We start from the raw sequence: 21,386 nt of genomic DNA, 5'->3' as shown, positions 1-21,386 counted from the left end.
AATCAAAGTGTCACACAAACCGGTCCAACAAACACAAACATTTTAGGTTATTAATTCTTTTACAAATTCTTAAGAAAACAACAGCTTAATGAATTTATGTAATTCTCACAATTACTTGGGATGGTTCTATTTGCAGCCTAATAACATAACTTTGGCTGCAACAACATTATCTTCATATATTTTATCTAATTATTAAAAAAAATGTTTTTAGTTAGATTAAAACTCAAATTTAAATATACCTATATTGATTATTTTTAGTAGTAAAAAACTGGAACACTTTAAACAAGTGATCAGAATTTCAATCTTTATTTCTTGTACATGGACAGTATTTAATTGGAACGAACAACTCATCCAAAAATTTCTCCACAAAGATTAATCACTATTTGACAACATTGATATTTCGTACCTATATCATTATTATCAAAAAATTTAAATATAAAAAAAAAAATTAAGGGCCAAATCTTTCCGATGTAAATTCCTAATCCTCCCCAAGAGTGCCACGTGGAGAGATTAACTTTAACCTCTCCCTATTATCTATCTAGTATCTTTCTAATAAAAAATTTGTTTGTTCCACAACAACTTGTCCAGTGTCAAAGATCTCCTCCGCAAAGGTTGCTCTTTTTTCTTAACCGCTAAACCCCTTTTTTTGTTTATTACTGCCCTCTAAAAACCAACAAAAGAAACCACATTCACTATTTCAAACCCATTTTCACATTTTATCTTTCACTTCCGCATTCTCGTAATTCTATCATATCATATCACACTCTCAAATGGGACAAGAATCAGATTCAAAGGCCAAGTTGGTACTAGAAATTTGCTCCATTTCCACACGTTCTGCATCTTGTGTTCATAGGATTCTTTCAAACCCAACCAATACAACTTTCATTGATTGGTATTGCATTCTTGGAGTAAGTTATTTTCAACCTTTTTCTCGTTGGTGCAAACAAGGTAGCATTTTTTTTGTTAGTTCTTTCTCATAATTTACATATCTTCATATTGGGTTTTCATAGGTGGAAGAAAATGCAGGGGTTAATGCCATTCGCAAGAGATATCATAAACTTGGTATGTTTAACTGGTTTTACTGTTATGTGAAATCTGCATTCTCAAGTTTTTTCTTTTAATTTGGTTCTTGTTTGTAGCATTGCAACTTCACCCAGATAAGAACAAACATCCAAAAGCTGAAATTGCCTTCAAGCTTGTTTCTGAGGTTAGTTTCTCATTTTGTTTTCCTTTTAACAATGAATCGATGAAGCATTCATTCTTTGGTGATTCTACCCTTTTCATAGCATAAATTTCCACCAAATGCTGAGTAAAATGCATTCTATCCTCAGGCAAATGCATGTTTAACAAATGCAGCAAAGAGAGAAGCTTTTGACTTTGAGAGGTACAAGCATTTCTGCATTGAGTGCAAAAGAATACCATATACATCAGGAAATGTTCCTGGAAATTCCGGCGGTTTGGGTTTCAAGGCATGGAATATTATCACAAGGTCGAGATCTTTTAAGCTATGGAGAAATATAAGGGATATGAGAGAGAGATTTAAGGAGGAGGCTAAGGTGATTGAGAATTGTTTGAGAGTAAATTCAATGTCAAGGACAGAATCTCCACTCTACAATCCAACTAGTTATCTAAATAGGAGCAAGTCACTGCATAGAATTGAGAAAGAAACGCCAGTTTTCAATCCATCAGATTACTTGTACCAAGGCTATCCTCATATGAGGGATCTTGTTAACAAGAATTCTTCCACATTTTGGTACTTGCAGACGACTAGTATGCTCCACAATCAAAAAGGAGGAGCCCAGCACAGCTCCCCTGTTTTTGAGGTCAAATCAAGGAGTATGTTTACAAGCCAATTTGCTTTTGTCTCGTCACGATATTAGCTTGTAAACATTTTCATTACATTAAATTAACGCAATATGATTGTGACATGCTCGCTTCTTTAAAACATTAATTACCTTTCATTTTGAATGTCATGATATTCGTGTGACTCTGTTCAAACCTTGGGTAGAAGCAATTATTAATTTAAACATGGGCTAATATAGCTAAATAAATAAAACGGCCAAATACCACCAGGCCAACAACACGTACAAGGTACAATAGGTGTGTAGCATCATTCTATATGATACAGTAATTGGGTAAAAACTGCTGCAATTTAAAACGGGCAAAAATTTGATCACTACTTACGGTGCTGTCAATGTAATTGAAAAGTTTCTTTTAGGTAGTCAAAATTACAATAAAAGTAGTTTCCTCGATAACATTAGTTTTATGCCTTATAACTCATTTTCTACACATTCAGAAAAGAAACCCATTACAGCCTCTGGAGAATGATTTAGGCGTGCATTAGCTACTGATATTGTCCGCCAATTCTCTACTTGAGATTCTTTATCCGTGCAGCATAAATGAAAATTATTGGGCAGCTTGTTCTCTGGACTTTGGGGTTTTGAGAATTCCATTATCGATTAAAGGCTGCAACTCTTTTTTTGCAAGCTTTTGTACCTTTGAGTCTGGTGATTCCAAAAATGCATAGATAACCTTACCGCTGCAATCACAATGCCAAGACAAAAAAGAAAACATAAGAAGTTAGTCCTCTGCACCCTGATTCCATTGGAGGATAAAAGCAAATCAGACCTACCTGTGACCATGGGCCCATAATTCACTTTTCCCTTTTAAAGCCTCCTCCCATAAGATGGAAGCAAAGTCAGGGCAGTCTAAAATTAGTTTTCTAATGGTCCGACTTGAAAAGAAATTTTCAAAAACATGCTCCTCTTGTGAATCTTCTGACTTAGGCTCTGCTGCAAGAGATGCTATTGCTTTGTGGAGAGAATTAATCTTATCATCCAAAGTTGGACGCAGTATGCCACCAGAACCCCCTGTTGCAACCTGCATGTGCCATTGATTTTACAAAAAAGGCAATGATTGGTAACAAATTGAGATTGTAAAATTTAAATATAGTAATCTTTATTACCTCATATAAGACCTCTTTGCCAAAATTTGACCGTATCAGTTCTCCTACGTTCTCAATACATGTATCAAGAAGACTCTGTATAGAAAATTACAATCACACATTATTTTCAGCACAACTTCACAATTCAGAAGTTACCGACCTGATCTCAGGTTTGTATATGATCAAAATCAATGTACTTATGTGACAAAAATAAAAAAATGTAATGTGTAAAAAACCTTTCCCATTAAAAAATCGAATCGGTTCAGGAACCAGAGGTTAAGAAAAATAAAAAGGAAAACATCAGCATCAATATCACTATAAAACACAAGTAAAACAAGGAAGGATAACTAAATTATTAGAATGAAAGCTAAAGAAAGCCACCTCTGCAAGTCCACTGTTGAGCAATAGCTCTTGCCTTCTGACCAATGGGTCTTTTTTTCCACTCTCAGCTAGTTCAGAATCATCCATAGAAGTTTTGTCTTCGTTAACTTCAGGCTCTGCCACATCCATGTCTTCCTTGGAATCATTGTCACCAATTGAAACCTTGGAAGTTTCTGTTGGGGAGCTTGCTTCTGACTGGTCCTGACAGCAATCAATTTGAATGAAGTGATTAATGAATTGCTAACGTACAAAAAGACAGAAAAGATGAGAACAAAAGAAACCTTGAGAGACAGAGAAGGTATAGATGAATTCATAGAAGCAAGATCATCTGGACTGAAATAGCGTGAACAATTGGGGTGCAGTAATTGGAGTAAAGGACGTCTTCCATTCTGTGAAATCCAGAAGTACACAGCAGAACTTAAAATCATGTGCAGAAAAAGATCATAAACCAAATCACAAAAACATAAAATTAAGTCTTTACGCATGGTTTATAGATGGCATTGAATTTGCTAAGGCAGGAGTACTAAAAAAAATTACTAACGAACGCTAACTGCCCAGCTGCATATAAAGGATTCCCAGGATATTATTATTATTATTATTTGAGTTTATATTGTTTTCTCTATTGTAATCTTTAGAAACATCATATGTCAAGTATGAGGGAAGAAACCTTATCCAAAGCAAGCTCCTTCAGAATTGATTGAATCTCGCGAATGATAACCTGCAATGAGAAGAATTGAAAAGCTAAATATCAAACAAAAGTTTCATTGTAGAGCAACAATGACTATTCGATAGAAGATCAAAATCAAACGCACCTTTGTTATCAGTTTTGTATCATCAACAACTGAAAGAATGGAAACCAGCACCTAAGAGTTGTAAGTGAACAAAGATTCAAATTTTAAGTTCTGAATGAAAGGTAAGTTATGAGGAATTAGAAGTTAAGGGCAATATGATTCCCTTCCACTGATAATGGTAGTTCATTGGTTCTTTTATAATCTGAAAAGCATTAGTTTTAAACAAGTAGAGAAAGAATATAGTAACAAGTGACAACTACACATGGAAGCAAGCAACTATTGAGTCAATAGACTTGCCATGAATGGCTCAACGAACAGTAGAGGCATAAAAATATTAATGTTAGGCAAGCATGTAAGCCTTACTTTAACTCCAACTGTGTTGTAAACACAACTACTTTCAAATTAAAGAATTATTTAAGTGTGCCCATTTTGACCTATTTCCAGATGGCCAAACCTTTTTTTATTTGTGCCCATTATGCAAGATCTAGACTTTGATGCCAAAAATGAAAAGGATAACCAAACATAGATAGCTGAGCAACAAAACATAGCTAGAGTCAAATCACTAACCATAGACCCATATTGATGATAAGCTGTTTTTTCTACATGCCCTTTCAATCCTTTGATGATCTTCTTTCTTTCCTAAAAAGGGAATGTGAAATATGAGAATGAATTATACGACAGATTCAATCATCGTGAGTACTTCAAACATATCAATTTTAAAAACAATAGTTGCTAATGAAACCTTGGCACTCCCATATTTCACACAAAGAACTCCAATTTTGGCTCCATCTTTCGTACCAATAATTCTGATAAGTAGTGGACTTGATAACTGTTGGATTATATCTGTGACAGATGTCTTGAAAAAAAACTTAATTTAGATAACCAAAATTTATTGCCATAATCAATTTCCTTAGCTGTAACAAGAACCAACAAGAATTGTTAGGCGGGGGAGGGAGGGAGAGAGAGAGAGAGAGAAGTACCTTATCAGCAATGCTAAAGTATTCCAGCAAGACTCTGTGTAAGATAGAATGATCGACTATCCCTTTCTCTAAAATTGGCTGAATCACTGACGACATATGACGCGAAACTGAGCCTTTTTTTAGACCCAACTTGGACATCACATCTAGTAATCTGACATGCAATTAAAAGCTAAAAATAAACATCCAGCAAGAGGGAAAAAATGAAGCATCATAATGAATTCCATCCAATCATGATCAGTAAAATTAAGAGACTAAGTAAAGACCAGTTCGGGAAGAGGAGCAATTATTGTTAACGAAATTGGAGACTGCTTTCTACATTGCCAGCTTCGTTACATAAAATTATTAATCAAATTGATATAAGGTAATCTCTTATCCAATAAGTTTATAAACAAAATTCAAAGAATTCAGCTTGTTATGTTTCCTAAGTAATATTCACTATTATTAATTTGATAATTATCAGAGACTGTTAAAACCCATAGTATGGCTGTATATTCTTCAGTGTACTCGTATATAAATTCTAAACCCCAGTAATAATGTTTATATCATTTCTAAAATGTGGCACCTAGAAGAGATATAAATAAGCCACAATATCCAAAATGCTATAATGCAATTCCTAACTGCATAATCTTTACCTTGTCTCCTTCAACGATACTAGGTCCTTAAACAACTGAAGCTCCGTGGAATATAATTCCAAAAGCAGCTCTTGCTTTTGTGCAGCACTTGCTAAGTCGTATGCATGCTCAACAACTGCATAACACATAGATGCACAAAACTTAATGAAGGGAAGTTGATGATGTCGGCTGAATACTGAAATATTTCAACTATTGACAATGACAATTAGTATCGGTGCATAAAAAACAGCATAAATGTGGTAAGAAAACTATTTTTGAATCCCCCCTCTCTCTTCCTTACTAGTCTTTCTCACATCCTACACAAATCAGCTTCAAATTAAACTTCATGTCAATATGCGCTATAATAAAGGTCCCGGAAAAAGTGAAAAGCTTCATCTGGTAATCCATTGAAAACTCTTAAAATAACAGAAGTAGACCATGAACAACTGCCAAATATGGACCAAACTATGTTACATACCAACTGATCCAACCATGTGGCGAAGAAGAGGAGCAACATGACCACGGAGAGTGGAGATAAAGCCTTCGAGTTGTTTCTTTGAGGCTGAAAACGTGGAACATCCAATTAGAGGAAAAGGAAAAGTGGGTATATATATATATATATATTTCAAGTAAGGTAAACCATTACCATTATCAAGCATCTTCTTTACTAAGTGAACAGCATAAGCATTGTATGCTAGAGTTAGAAAATGTGGACGGAGCTCTTCAAATACTCCATCTCTTTCAGCTTGTGAACAATGCTTGACACAAGTCTTTCAATTAAAACAAAACCAAAGATTAAAACTGCAATATACAGTCAAAGGATGTGAAACTGAAAATCAAATTGAAAAAATAAATACACCTGAAGAACACGAGAAGTAATGTGAGACCCTGCAATCTCATGAATCTTCCCCTTCATCTTTTGTAGAGCTTCTGTCACCAGCCTTCCATAATATTAAAGTTTTGGTAATTACAAAAAATAAAATTAGGACAATGAAGAGAAAAAATATAAACATATATCAATCCTTCATATATTTTCTACAGAAACATACTTAGCTCTGTCTTCTTTAGCAATCTCATGACGTCTCATCTTTTCCCATAGACGTGCAAGATCCTATTTACATTTACATATTTAATTTAATTAACCAGAATGATAATTAACTAAAAAACAACTTGTGAATTCCAATTAATGTGCAACAAAACTAAGGTTTCAATTCAATTAATAAAAAGCATCATTAATTAATAATATGTAGATATAAGAAAACGAGGAAAACAAACTTGTTCAAGAGTGAAATGGCGCTTTCTCTTCTTCTTTCTAGCTTCTGCCAATTCCTGAAAAAATAAAATCATAAATTCATAATCCGAGTTAATTAATATATCGAAACAATAAATTTTAATTGCAAAATTGTGAAAATCAGAAAGACGAGTAACAACCTTTGCATTGAGTCGACGTTCTCGGCCGGTAAGGGGAACATTCTTCTTCTCTTTATTGTCGAAGTGTGGCTTAGGTTTCTTAGAGGCAACGAACTTGGAAGCCTTTGGTTTGGAAGGAGATTGGTGAGATTCAGTGTTAATTCGCTTTCTCTTTTTAGTGTCTTCAACTTGCTGCTTCTTCGCCGCCATTGATGAGCTCTGAGGTTACGTTTTTTGGTTCAAAGGAGAAAGAGCTAACTACGACTATCGCTGAAAACCTAAGGTTTTCAGTATTACTACTACTAGGGTTTATGTAAAGGGTGACTTTATTTTAAATTAAATAAAAACTAATTTTGTTTTAAATAATTGAGATTATTTTTTAGAGATTTTAAATAAAATAAAATAAATTAATTTTTGTATGTTTACTATTGTAGAAATTATTTTAAAAATATAATAATAATTTTTAACCTGTTGGTATATAATTTTGTAAAAAAAAATTTTAAAAATTACAAAATTATCATAAAGGATATAAAAAATTATTTTCAATAGAACATATTTGTTTAAAAAATATTTTTTAACTACATGATTTTTTTAAACACATATGCTCTTTTATGTGTCTCTATCTTCTTTTCTTCGATCTCTATCTAATATATGTCTCACTCTCTATTATCTCATGTCTCTTTACCTCTCTTTTTTATCCCAAGTTAAGTACTTCATTCTATAATTTTTGGATCCTCCTAAAAAATAAACATATAAACTAATCATCACGAAAATATGTAAGTAATAGATTTTGAAGGTTACATTCTAATATTAACAGTTGGGCCCTAATTAAAAATAGTGAAATTTAAATAATTACAAATATTTGAAAAATAAAGTTTAATTGTTGTACACATATCAAGCTACATGATGCTTTGTTCATATCAATTTTACAAGATATTCTACTCATATCAATTTATGCGATACTCTACACATGGTATATATATTAGGTTCAAATTTCTTTCATGCAAATTTTTAGAAATAATTTGATTTTACTATCATCCCATATTATAACAATTCTTTCATCACTCTCGTAACTTTTTGCATATTTTTAGTTGTCATTCTAGAAAAAAAAAATAGTGAAGAAGAAAATGCAATGAATGAATTGATGTAAACTGAAGAAGAAAACCTACTAAAAATTGACGAAGGACAATTTTAAAAAAATAAATAAATAGGGGTAATGGTTCAAAATTAGGAACGTGTTTTACATTGGGTGTGAAATGTGTGTTTTACGATTATTGATGTAGTCATATAAATTTTAAGAAATAAAATTAAAAATAAAGAAATATAAGTTTTTAATTTAATTATACTTCTAGTCTTCTATTTCTACCTATTAATATAATTGATTCTTGTATTTTTTTAAAATTTAGTTTTAGTCCTTTTTAATTTTTTAGACGCAAAAAATAATAATGTGAAATATTTTAAATAAAATAGTATATGATTTGATATGGTAGAATCGACCAAATGTATTAATTATTTGTATATGTATATTATTAAATAAATTATAAAAATTAATGATTTATGAAGCTGGATATTAAGTTTTTAGGTGGTTTGATTGTAATATTATAAGTGTTATAATTCTACATTATATTATGGGTCGTGTTTGTTACTTTTTTTTTATTTAAATAATAACTTTTTTAAAACAAAATAATAAAATTTGAATGTTTGAATTTATTTGTTACAATTTATAAATAAATAAATAAAGAAAAATCTACAAACTTATTATTTTTTTGATTTAAATGTGCTTTTGACCCATTTATTTGCTCATATTTAACTTTTAATCCTCCAACTTTTAACTTTGGGCGAGGGTAACAGCTTGGCCTCATTGCTTGTCTTGTTGTTCTCATCATTAGTTTCAAGGAAAGCCAGTTGATTCCTCGATATGGATGATGCTTGAGCAGAGGGGAAATAGCAATGGTGATCAAATGCTGTTTCTGGAGTTGGTGAGGTACAATTATAGGCCAATACTGAAGCAGTGTTGGGCATTATGAACTGAAATATTCATTTTATTTGTATATATGTGTTTGTATATATATTGTTTGATTTTGCTTTGTATTTTTCATTTTGAGATGCTTTTTTTCTATTTTTAGTGTGATATCACTGGTTTTGTATGCTTTTATTTGGTTCGATGTTTTATTCCGAGTGGTCTGTAAACTCTTCTCTTTATTCTAAAAAAAAAACTTTAATGTTCGTATTTAAAATATGTGATGGTGCTTCATCCTGAATATGCATCAGTAATGGACGCCAATGTAGAATCTCGAGCTCGTGGATTACGAAAGCTTCTTGCGGGAAAAAAATCTAGTACGTGCATGGTTACACCTTACTTTATTTGAATCAGTATTGTTAGAAATAGTTGTCGATTAGAAATATTTAAAGTCTATTTTGCATTTAAATTGATTAATCTGGAAATGGTTATGTATTGCTCTCAGAGACATGTGTCGTGGTTTGACTTTATAAATGATTATTTTTTATTTTACTTATTGAATATATTTTATTTTGTAGATGAATGATGGTGATATCGATGAAGAATTTCAACATTTTGAAGCACAAGATGAAGAGATAGATGTCGATACTTAAGTTTTTTTTTTCTTTTTGTTATTTTGATTGTCTCATTTTCTCTATAATATATATTAGAGAAATTGAATTAGTATGCACGATGAATGAATGATTATGAGTTTGAACTTTTTTTAACTTGAATTAGTGTAATGTGTATATTGCAATTGTTATGATTTAAATTTATTTTAGTATATTATAACAATTATGTATTATTGTAACTGGTATATTTTTAAACTTATTATAGTATTACAGTAATAATGTTTGACTAAAATTATTTTTCTAAAATATAATAATTTACGATATTATTTTTTTTTTAAATATTTTATTTTTTGCAACGGTTATAAAGTGTTGTGGTACCTTAATTTGAAAAAATGCCCACCAAAATGGTTTTAATTTGACACCAGCGTAAAACCGCAGTCGTTGTAAATTTGAAAAACCATTCTGTAAGAGATAGTTACATGTACAGTTTTTACAAAGTGTTGTTGTTTTAAAAGAAAACCGTTGCGTAAGGTAAAGGCAACGCCTTAGTTCGCCACGGACAAAAACCGTTCTCGTAGATTACGGCAACGGTTTTTTAACGTTAAGCAACAGTTTTCATGCGTTGCAGTAGAGCAAAAATGTTGTAGTAATATCATGGATTTTTTTGTCTCTTATATTTTTTATGACTTGACATTTGTACATTGCATTTCTTTAACCCTAGTAGATGATTTGGCTTTCCTTTCTTGTTAATGGGTTTGTGTTTGTTTTTTATAGGTTTGTATATGTTGGTGGAGGTTGTGTTTTTGGAGAATATGTCAGGTCAAATCAAGTTTTGAAATGTTTGAGTTTGACCTACGATTAATTTTTTGGATTTGAGTTTGGCCTACGGCCTATTATAGACTTTTTTTTTTCCGACGTGACTTGTCCTTTTTAAAATGTCTGGTCTGACCTAAAAGTCTATTTTACATTAAAACAGTTGAATAGTATATTTTATATATTTTTAATTAGGTTAAACTATACATTTATATACAACCAAATATAATAAAATTATAACTAGTAAATATACAACAATCTTTCAAAAAAATTAATAAATAAAATGAAGTCATAATTAACAAATTTAAAATAAAAAATAATAATAGAAAATAATAATGTTATATATATATATATATATATATAAGTCAGCCTAATAGGTTTTTTTATAAGCTGAAGTCTGGTCTATTTAAATTAAGATTTTGAAAAAATTATAAGTGTAACTTTTTATTAAACATACGATACCATAAGCCCCTCATGGACGACTTAATTTATTTCCACACCTATTTAGACAAAGGTTATAGGTTATGGGTTTGAAAATGATGATGAAAAATTGAGATGTGAGAATGATTTTGGAAGAAATCTATTTGATATGGGTTATTAGGTTTTTGTTTTAGATTTTTAATGAAAAATATTTGAGAACGATTTTCGAAATAAATTATGAGATTGATTTCAAATCTTGTACGAATGAAGAAGATTTGATGCTAGAATGTGGAAATATTCAATATTTGTAATAAATAATATTATTTAATTATAAAAAATATAATTATTAATTTTTTTAGAATGACAAATAAAATATTTTATTTATAATGTTCACTAAAGTCACATAAACATCACATCATTAACGAATAAAACACGTCAGTAAAATTGAAAAGAGACTACGTTGATCCCAAATTTTTATAAATAAAGGATGAAAAATTCGACTTTTAAACAAAAGAGACAAAAAGTAAAATTCAAATAAAACAGAGAGATTAGAAGTACATTTACACCTTTTTTTTTTAAGTAGTTTTTTCTAGTTTTTCAATAAACACAAAACAACTTTTTATAATTTTAAAATCTATAAATAATGAAATACCAAAATTAGCTTTTTTATAATTTAAAGCATAGTAAGTTTATTGGAAAAAATGGCTATGTAATTATTTTACAATGATAATTTTAAAAGCTACATATGATATACAACATATTATATAATATCACGATTAAATATGTATTAAATAATAAGTTATAAAGTTTTTATAGCTTTGTTTGATAAGTTAATCAAATATTTTTAATTATTTTAGTTTTATTTTACTACATTTTTTTTTGGTTGCAAAGAGAAGTGAACATTCTTAGTGCAAAGAGCATTGAAGGCAAATGACGTACTCATGGTCCATATTTATCAAGAATATGAAGGAAAAACGAGTTCCAACAACAATTACGGTTTAGCCGTAATGGCCATTACAGTCTTGATGGCCAAACGTGAGAATTTGTCAAACTATGGCAACAAATATTTCATTTGACCGTAATATGCTCAACTTTTATTTTATAGAACCATTTGTTTCTTACGTGAAAGTATGATGATTTATGTAATTAAGGCATTTGAAGGTACTTAAGACTATAAAAAAAAAACCAAAATACTCAGTTTGACATAGATTTCTATTCACAACATCTCATCACTCTTACTTTTGTTCTTGTAATTTTCTTAGCATATTTATAGTTTCAATACTATTATTTTATATTTTCAATGTCTTTGTATTTTTGCTTGAATTTAATATGATCATGAATGAATAGATTTCCCTCTTATTGGGATTGTACTATTTCCAATGATAAATCTCTAACAATTTATATTTCTTTCTTTTTGTCACGAATATTGATCTTTAAATTCAATTTTAGTAAGAATGATGTTTGTACTTAGATATCAAATGACGCACCGAAAAGTGAATTTGATATTTGACCTATAAAACTACACAAGAGAATTAAATCATGAAAATAAATTTTGATTATCTTAAAATCATGAAAGATAGTTTGTCTTAATGAATTTTACTAATACATAAATCATGTAAATAGTTTATCCTATTTTTAAGAATTTAACCCATGAAAAACTACAATTCCAATAATTATTATGAAAAACTACAATTGCAATAATTTATTTTAATTGCGAATTTTAATAAAAAATCACTATAGACAATTATCGTTTTAATTAATCGTCATAGTAAAGAGATATGAATAATTTTTACTACACTAAAATACCGTGTACTTGTGAATCTATCACTGAGCACATAATATAATGAAATAATATTTTATTATTTATTAATATGTACACATCAAACATATAATTTGACAATGTTTATCTTATTATTGTTTTATTTTATTAAATTTTATATTATATATTGTATATATTATAACATACATATCAAATAGACCCTTAATTAAAATATTATATTAACATATTATAATGAAATGGTTTCGTTGGGAGAAGAAGCATGTAGAGATCTTCAAATGGGTCGAGCTTAGCATGTCGTCCAGTCGGCCTTCGTTTCAACTTTAGTAGAGCTAAAAAAAGTAGTTACAAAAGATGACGGCCTTCGTTTTAACCAAATGAATAAAACTTTAAGTTTAATTGATATTGATATAAACAAATTTGAAATACATTTAAGGTTAAAATATGTTTTTCGTCTCCATAAATATATCACTTTTTATTTTAATTTTATAAATTTTTTATTTATATTTAGTCTCTATAAAATCATAGACCAGATCGATTTTGATCCCTAATATCAAACGAACAGAGTAAAAAAATAGTTGTTAAACAATCGTGACACGTGACTATATAAATGTACATGAACACATCATCTTTTATAATATATTAAAAAATATTAAAATATTTTATATTATTAATTAATAAATTTTGTTTATCATTTAATAATTAGTATTATTTTATAAAAAATATATAAATTAAAATGAGCATTATTCCGGACCATAATCTATAGAACTTTTCTCTTCTTAATTCTATCAATTAATGTTTATCTTTACTTTCGAATTATATACCACACAAATGTGGTAGGAGGAGAAAACCGACGATAACGCTGAAGTGAATGACAAAACTGAATTTTAGAGTCACATGCGTGCAGTATTGGTACTAACATCACCGATCTCATCTATCAAATATTTGTAACACTCTATTTATAAGACATATTTTTGAAATTATTTATGTGTTTGTGGTAAGGAAATGAAAGTAGAGAGACATTAATGAATATAATAAAAAATAAAAGAATTATATGATTTATGGCAGAGAATATGACAAGTTTTCCAAAAACCTATCTTTTAATTTTTATTCATATTCTTTTATATAAATAATTAATTATTAAATAATAAATAAATAAATTCATTAGTTGATAATATGAAACATTTTAAATTTTCAACATATCATAAAAAGATATATGTTGGTGTGTATTTATGAGACTACATGTCACTACTATTTTATTTTTTTGTAACGCTGACGTTAAAGACCAGTGATCAAAATCATATATAATTTTTTATAGACTAAATTCAAACAAAAAAATTACAGAAACTATAATTAAATAATAATATATTTACGTGATCGATGACATATTTAAACCTACATTTAATCATATTTCACAAAATAAATAATCATAAGAAACTAGCTAGTTCATTAGTCCACATATCTCATAGTAGTTGGGCTAATTTTTTTAAAATTTGTGGTCTAATTAAAATGACAAATAAAATAATGTCATATTTAAATAATAAAATCATAGAAAAATGTAAAAAAAATAAATTTTAAAAAAATTATGTAATTAAATAAAAATAGTGCATATGTGTTATTCTGAAGAAAAAAAAAATCTCTAAATCCCCGTCTAGGAACACCCCATAGTTTTATTTATTTATTTATTAACGAACACCCCATAGTTTATACTAAAATCAAGTTATTTTTCAATAATACAATGCAAAACATGTTTTAAAAAATTATATGATTAATTATAGTTTGTTGAAATCATCTATATTTTAAAATGTTTAATTAAAAAGCACGTAAATTGGTAATTTTGTATTATTATTATTAATATTTTAAAAACTAATTTTAAATAATTTAAATTTCAGAGGAATATGTACATAAGAAAAATGTAATTCATATATAATGTACAGTCAAGATATTCAAATAAAAGGATATAGAAATATAAACTGTAGCAACGTATAAATTTTTAAAAAATATAGTAAACTCAAAAACCAAATAATGCTGAATCGAATGCATTTTAATTAAGAACCAAAACAAAATAATGCATTTTATTATTTTATTTTGGCACAAAATAATGGAATATCGATTACTTTTTTCATCTGTGTCCTATAGTTAATATTATTTACATAACTTTAAAGTTATTATACTTAATATTTTATTTATTTATAATAATTAAAAATATACTAACTATCTTTTTATTTACAAATAAAAATGATGAAGAACTCAAATATAACTGCGAAATTCTGAATTTGAACATCAGATTTTGATATTTATCACTTGAATAAAACCTTATGGATAAAATATATTAATTCTTAATAAAGATTATTTGTTAAAAAAAATTGAAAATAATTTGGTAGAATTATTATTCTACTTCTTTTATTTATGGTAAATTATTTTTGTAAAATTTTTACATTACATTAATTTTTGATTTTTTTTTCTTTCTATTGAAAAATTGTTATTTTTTTTTAAATGTAACTGTCATTGCAAGACTAAGAGAGTGGTTTACAGGTGTATTAGCAATTAAAACTTAATTTATACCATTTCTTTAGTGAAATTCAGATTAAACAAAATTTTACACATTCTTCCCATCACTGAATGATTTTCTTTTTTCTACACGACAGGAAAACAAAAAGGAAAAAGAAAGAAAATCAGACAATTACTTCTTCATAAAAGATACATTAAGAGCATCAGCTAATAATGTCCTGAACAAACTATAGGAGGAGAAACAATTGTCACTATCAAGAATTCTACACAATTGACTCCTACTTTTGAAAATATATTTGCATGAAGGTTTTCTTCTCGAATAATACGACGAAGAGTAATGGTTCAATCTTCTTACCATTAAATAAATTTAATAAGTATTATGCCTTTTTTTTTAAACCGCTAAAAAGTATTATTAATAAATTTTAAAGTGTGTACTAAGAAATGAGATTACATAAAAAGTATTATTTTCTTTTTAATTTTTTTCGTAAAAAGGTATTTCGTAAATTACTATGAATCATGTTTTAAGAATACAATTATTTATTTTAAATATTATATCCGTTCATTTTTAAGAGTATGATTTTTGGTTAATTTTTTTTTTGTTTCTTTTTATTTATCGTTTTTAATAGTTTATAAAAAATAACAAAATTTAATAGTTCTATTAATTTTTGCAAATGACTTTAAATGGACGATCACCAGCGAACAAATGTAGTGGTATTTTTAATATTATTTTTCAAATATTAATCATTGGTTTAGGGTTTTTTATAAAATAATAAATGATAAAAAGAGTAAAAGCATTTTCTAATGATAAATATTTTTCTAATCTCTATAAATTATTTTTTTTTTTGCAGTCCTTGTAAAAATAATATATTTTTCAGATAATACATTTTTAGTTACTATTAAAATGTCGCTATATATTTTTGAATGATTTTCTTATACACATGTTTACATTATTATAAAAAGTTATTTTATACTATGAGATCGATATCTAAATCCTCATTTTTATTATTTTTATTTTGTTATTTATGATATTTAAAATTTTCATATTTTATTAATCTTGAGTTAAAAATTCTAATTTTTTATGATTAAAATTTTAATTATATTTTAATATTTATATAAAAAAATCATCAAAAAATTTAAAGTGAAATAATTATGATTAAACATATTTAATTGTAACAAAAAAAAAATCTGTCTGTAGTGTAGGATAGTAGTTTTTCAACATATAAAAACTCATGAGATTGCATTCGTGTATTTTATGCAATATAAGGTGGAATTAAATGAAAAACTTGGTGACTAGTAAATAGTAATAATACGAGATGCCCGTGCTAATTTATCCTAAATTAAGTTTAATGCTGGTATTCAGGATCTCTATAGTATTCCTAATTATGTGTCCATACTCGATAGTATTTGAAGTTTACCTTGTGAGTGTCTTGCACAAATGTAATATTATTAAAAATAAATTTTATAAAAGTTAAAAATTTATCTAACTCTACTTTTCAATCCTACGTCGAAACAAAACCTCCTAATATTGCTAAAGTTCCACTATGTACCGTTTTTATGTGACAACTTCCAAGATGTTCAATGTATATGTTTTTCTCATAAACAATATATATGTATTTTAAATCGGTAAATAAATTTTTAGTCATAATAAAATTTATAAATTTAAATTATAGTTAAATGTGTTTTTGAATTTTTATGCTCACAATATTTTCTCTTTGTAGTTTTTTAAGACTAAAAAATTTATTTTGATAAAATGAATATAAAAATTTGATTCTCTCTGTAGAAATTGGACTTGTTTGATTCACTTCATACAAACTCTATTTTAAAATTAAAAAAAAAATCTCTATTTAAATATTTTAAAATTAAAAAACTAACAAATTTGTTTGGACTACTTATTTTTAAAAAGTATTTTGTAAAACTATTTTTAATATTATACTTTTTAAAACTAAAAAATCAAAACAGATAAATGGTGTTTTAAGGCTTGATTAATTGTGTCTTAACTTTTAGTTTTTGAAAACTATTTTATAAAAAAAAATTAGAAAACTGTTTTTTAAAAATTAAAAAAATCTGTTTGGTAACTCTAATTTTTTAAAATAATTTTTGACTATAGAATTAAAAAAACTGAAAAATAAAATACCATTTAGCTGTTTTGCTTTTTTAGTTTTAAAGAGTATAATATTAAAAATAATTTTAAAAACAAAAAATTCAAACAAGTTTTTAAATTTTAAAATTTTAAAATACTAAAATAGAATTTTTGAGATGTGAATCAAACAAACTCTTACTTTTCATTTTTCAGTTTTTTTAACTCTCTAAATATTTTTTTTCACATCTAAATCTATTTTTAGAAACAAATCTTTCAAACAAGTTTTTTTTCTTAATTATATTTTCTAAAACAGTTTTCTAAATCAAATTTATAAAATAATTTTTAAAAATTAAAATACAAAAATGTTTCAAACAAGCCCATAGTCTTTATGTGTCTTTTTCGATTTTTTTAATTGCAGCATTTGTCGCACAAAATTTATAATTGCCAAGCACCAAAGTTCACAAAACAAAACTAACATAAATATAATATAACATGCAAGTAGAATTTTAAACTCATTTTTTAATACTACTAAATTTTGATAATATTCCAATAAAAACGTCTATTTAATTTAATTTTATAGGAACTAAAATTATTAAAAATTATATTATGAGAAATAAAAATCAATTACAAAATTTATAGAGATTATATTTTCAAAAAAAAAATATAGTGGATAAAAATATATTTATTACTATTTTAAATCTCCCCAAATTTTTAATAAGAAACATTAGAATAATTTTTTTTTAAATTATAAGAAATTTTGACTAGTTTACAAGTTTATCAACTTTTCATATTTTCCTTAAAAAAAATTTTGATATTTATTTTTTATTCGTACTTTATTATGAGAATTATATTAGTAAAGAAAATTACTCATTCCCCGTATTGTTAATTCCATCTTTTTGTAAAAGATGTTATTAAACCCATTTAATAAGTACCATGAGTGCTTTGCTTTTAAAAAAAATACTGTGAATGCTTTTGGAAAATAATAACATTCGTTCATTAAAATAGTAATTTTTTATTGTACAAAAAAAAGTAATTTTTCAATATTAGTATTTTTATAATTTTTAATACCACTATATTTAAATAAAATATAAATAAACATAGGACTTCAGAAATTAATATATCTAATCTAAATTTAAAAATCTAGACCACATTCACCGATTTTTTAAATGCTTTTATTGTTAGTATGCCCCTTTCGGAGGAAGATTTTAGTAGTTTGAGATTCATTTCTTAGTCATTATAGTTCACTTTGTATTTGTATATGTTAATAGAAAATACATTAATTATTAATATAGTTATTTGGTACAATAAAAAAAAAAGATAATTTTATAAATTCATTATTTTTTTCTCTTATTTATGGTACGTTCATTTGTGGTATTTTTTTTAAATTTAATTTATATATATTAACTTTGTAAATATTTTTATAATAAGAATCTATTGCAACCGTTAAATCATTAAAAAAATTTGATTTTTATTTTAACTATTTTAAAAGTCACAAATATCAATTACTTTAATAAATTGACAATGTAAAATATTTTAGATGGTCATAATATAAAACTTAAACTCTTTTTTTTTTGTTAGTAAAATTACCACTATATATTTCGCTTATGGTCCTTCATTTATGATTTTTTAAGGTTGATTTTTTATAGGCAAACATTACATTTGCATGTTATATTATGTGAGTTATCCAGATTGAAAATGAGACATCTTGCTTACTTTAACGTTTTTTAATAGAAAATTATTAGTAAGTTAGATTTTGTGTGAACTTTTTGTTTGCATAGAAAATCATTTATAAGAGTGTTTTTTTAGGTAAATTCATTTGTGAATTAAATTTGTATTAATTGATAATATAAAATATTTTATATATTTATAAATTATAACCACTTAGTCAATTACTTTAAAGTGATTATCATATAAGTTAAATATTTATTATTTATTTTTGTAAAATAAGTATTTTTTAAAGTACCCTAATACTGTTTTTGAACAGAAAAATATTTATTTTAAATAATTCATCCATTCCATTTGAAGTATCATATTTTTTAGATTTTTTTGTTATTTTTTATCTATCATTTTTTAATTTAAAAGTAGTCATAAATATTATTCTGTCAAAATTGTCTCTCCTTATTTGTTGTAGAGAGAAATAAATGAGTTGAGTATAATAAATAGTTAAGAGTAATATAGAAAATAGATGATTTTATTTATTTATAAAAAGTAGTAAAATTAATAGCTTAATTGATTTGTGTAAATAATTTTAAATCAACAATTAAAAAGAAATAGAGGTAGTAACATTTTTAATACTTATTTTTTCAACATATTAATTCGTGGTATTATGTTTTTATTATAAAAGATAATAAAAGGGCCAAAATATTCAACATTAAAAAAGGGACAATTTTTTCCCCCTTCTAAATGCATCTTAATAAAAGTTAAAAAAGCTTGTCCCTTAAATACAACTTAGTTGATATAAAAGTTTTCCGCTCCTCCATACAGAAAACGTAAGGTGTGTGAGTACTGTACCACTGCTTCACAAAAAAACAAAAGTTGAAAAAATCCCTAATAATATTGCGAAAGTAGTGGCATAGTACTACATTTTTTATGTTCCAACTTCCAAGATGATCAATGTATATCTATTTACTTTCGTAAGCAATATAAATGCATTTACATTTGTATTTTAAAGGGTTAGATATATTTTTAGTTTATATAAAATTTTATTTTTTAATTTTTTATTTACTATTTATTATTATAATATTTATCTTAATATTCTTAGTTTCTACTATTAAATCAACTTATATTTACACTTTCAATTTTTGAATTCCAAACATCTCCTACATAAAATTTAGAATTGTCGGGTCACTAAACAAAAGTAATTAGTCTTAGAAAAATAAAAATTAACTCATTTTTTGCACATAATTTTATAATAGCACGTAAAGCATATCAATAAAATTTGGTAGCCCTATAACAAAAGCTCAAACTTTTATATAAAGAATGATTTTTTATTTTTTTTTTAAAATTAAAAATATATTTTCTCTATATTTAAAACTCTTCACATTTTTTAATAATAAAATATTAAAATAATTTTTTAAATGATCAAATTTTTGACTAATTTATGATGCATTAACTTTTGAAATCTAGTTTATATCCTTACTTTATTGTAAGATTTATACTACTCAAGAAGTTGCACATTCCCTGTATAATTAATTCCATTTAATAAGTACCAGGAGTACTTTCCTTTTAAAAAAGGTACTATGAATATTTTTGGAAAAGAATAACATTCAGCATTTAAATAGTAATTTTTCAATATTAATTTATTTTACATAGTTTTCAATATTACTCCATACAAAATACTATTATAATGTAAGTAAAAATTTATTTGAATAATTGATGTACTTAATATAAATTTAAAATTAAATTTACCAATTTTTTTATAAGATTTTTCAACAAATTTTACAAAGATTAAGAAATGTTGTTTTAGTAATAAAGTTGTTCAACAAATGTACTACTTTTTACGTATATACATAGTTATTGACATATAATAAGAGTGAAAAAAATAATTTATATTTTTTAATAATAAATTAAATTTACACATTTTTGTAAAAAAATTATTAATTGATCTACGTAGAATCTTAAAGCGAAAATGAGAGATATAAACATTCAATCAAATATAAAATAAAAAACAATTTTATAATTTGAGATGGAGAAGATATATTTTTGTTTTTATTTTAAAGAGTAATTAATTAATGTTTGACAGGAGAGAGAATAAATAATAATTTGAAGTTTAATTTTTTAAAAAGGACAAAAACAATTTATAAACACATCTTAGCAAAAGTTGAAAAACTAGTAATAATATTGCGAAAGTACTGGCAAACAAGGTTCAAAAGACGTGACGTGACATCATGTGCTTCAGTTTCCTCACGCGGCTGTGTCGCAGCATAAACGTTAACGTGTCGATCTTGCCTTCTCCCGAAGCAATAGCCACACTAAACTATCACCTCTCTCTATAAGTACGTTTACTTATCACTGATAAGTCGGTGAGAACAACTGTTAAACAAAGACCCTGCAAAACGCATCGAGAAAAGCGAGAACCAAGTCATACATAACACTCT

General features: G+C 26.4%; 2 protein-coding genes across 3 annotated transcripts; one reads left to right on the top strand and one right to left on the bottom strand.

The window, feature by feature from the left end:
• The first annotated feature begins 492 nt into the window (after window positions 1-492).
• Window positions 493-1,987, top strand: LOC101514723 (uncharacterized). The gene is made up of 4 exons (XM_004508129.4): window positions 493-908; window positions 1,011-1,062; window positions 1,140-1,207; window positions 1,332-1,987. Exons 1-4 carry the CDS (start codon window positions 771-773, stop codon window positions 1,878-1,880), a joined length of 807 nt encoding a protein of 268 aa, XP_004508186.1. The 5' UTR covers window positions 493-770; the 3' UTR covers window positions 1,881-1,987.
• A 210-nt stretch (window positions 1,988-2,197) lies between these two features.
• LOC101514189 (pumilio homolog 24) lies at window positions 2,198-7,420 on the bottom strand. 2 transcript variants are annotated; one of them, XM_004508128.4, is made up of 17 exons: window positions 7,139-7,420; window positions 6,983-7,036; window positions 6,757-6,818; window positions 6,567-6,648; window positions 6,354-6,477; window positions 6,186-6,269; window positions 5,729-5,843; window positions 5,097-5,247; window positions 4,859-4,972; window positions 4,684-4,755; window positions 4,138-4,188; window positions 3,993-4,043; window positions 3,607-3,714; window positions 3,326-3,520; window positions 2,966-3,040; window positions 2,633-2,880; window positions 2,198-2,539 (listed from the first exon to the last, which is right to left on the bottom strand). In XM_004508128.4, the coding sequence occupies exons 1-17, from the start codon at window positions 7,325-7,327 to the stop codon at window positions 2,407-2,409; spliced, it is 1,908 nt and encodes a 635-aa protein (XP_004508185.1). In that variant the 5' UTR covers window positions 7,328-7,420; the 3' UTR covers window positions 2,198-2,406. The 2 variants fall into 2 exon arrangements, with proteins under 2 accessions (XP_004508185.1, XP_004508184.1); XM_004508127.4 differs by having other exon boundaries at window positions 3,326-3,526; window positions 7,139-7,419.
• Window positions 7,421-21,386: the final 13,966 nt, after the last annotated feature.

The sequence above is a fragment of the Cicer arietinum genome, chromosome 7, assembly GCF_000331145.2.
Source record: "Cicer arietinum cultivar CDC Frontier isolate Library 1 chromosome 7, Cicar.CDCFrontier_v2.0, whole genome shotgun sequence".
Classification (NCBI taxonomy): domain Eukaryota; kingdom Viridiplantae; phylum Streptophyta; class Magnoliopsida; order Fabales; family Fabaceae; genus Cicer; species Cicer arietinum.
This window is presented reverse-complemented; position numbering and strand designations above follow the sequence as displayed.

Bases quoted from the DNA above. Each gene is read 5' to 3' on its own strand.
- LOC101514723 (XM_004508129.4), top strand. From the start codon at position 771: ATGGGACAAGAATCAGATTCAAAGGCCAAGTTGGTACTAGAAATTTGC. The intron at 909-1,010 runs GTAAGTTATTTT...GGGTTTTCATAG, and splicing joins ATTGGTATTGCATTCTTGGA to GTGGAAGAAAATGCAGGGGT. The intron at 1,063-1,139 runs GTATGTTTAACT...TCTTGTTTGTAG, and splicing joins CAAGAGATATCATAAACTTG to CATTGCAACTTCACCCAGAT.
- LOC101514189 (XM_004508127.4), bottom strand. From the start codon at position 7,327: ATGGCGGCGAAGAAGCAGCAAGTTGAAGACACTAAAAAGAGAAAGCGA. The intron at 4,044-4,137 runs GTGCGTTTGATT...TTCTCATTGCAG, and splicing joins ATACAAAACTGATAACAAAG to GTTATCATTCGCGAGATTCA. The intron at 3,041-3,325 runs GTGGCTTTCTTT...TTTTCTATACAG, and splicing joins TCAACAGTGGACTTGCAGAG to AGTCTTCTTGATACATGTAT.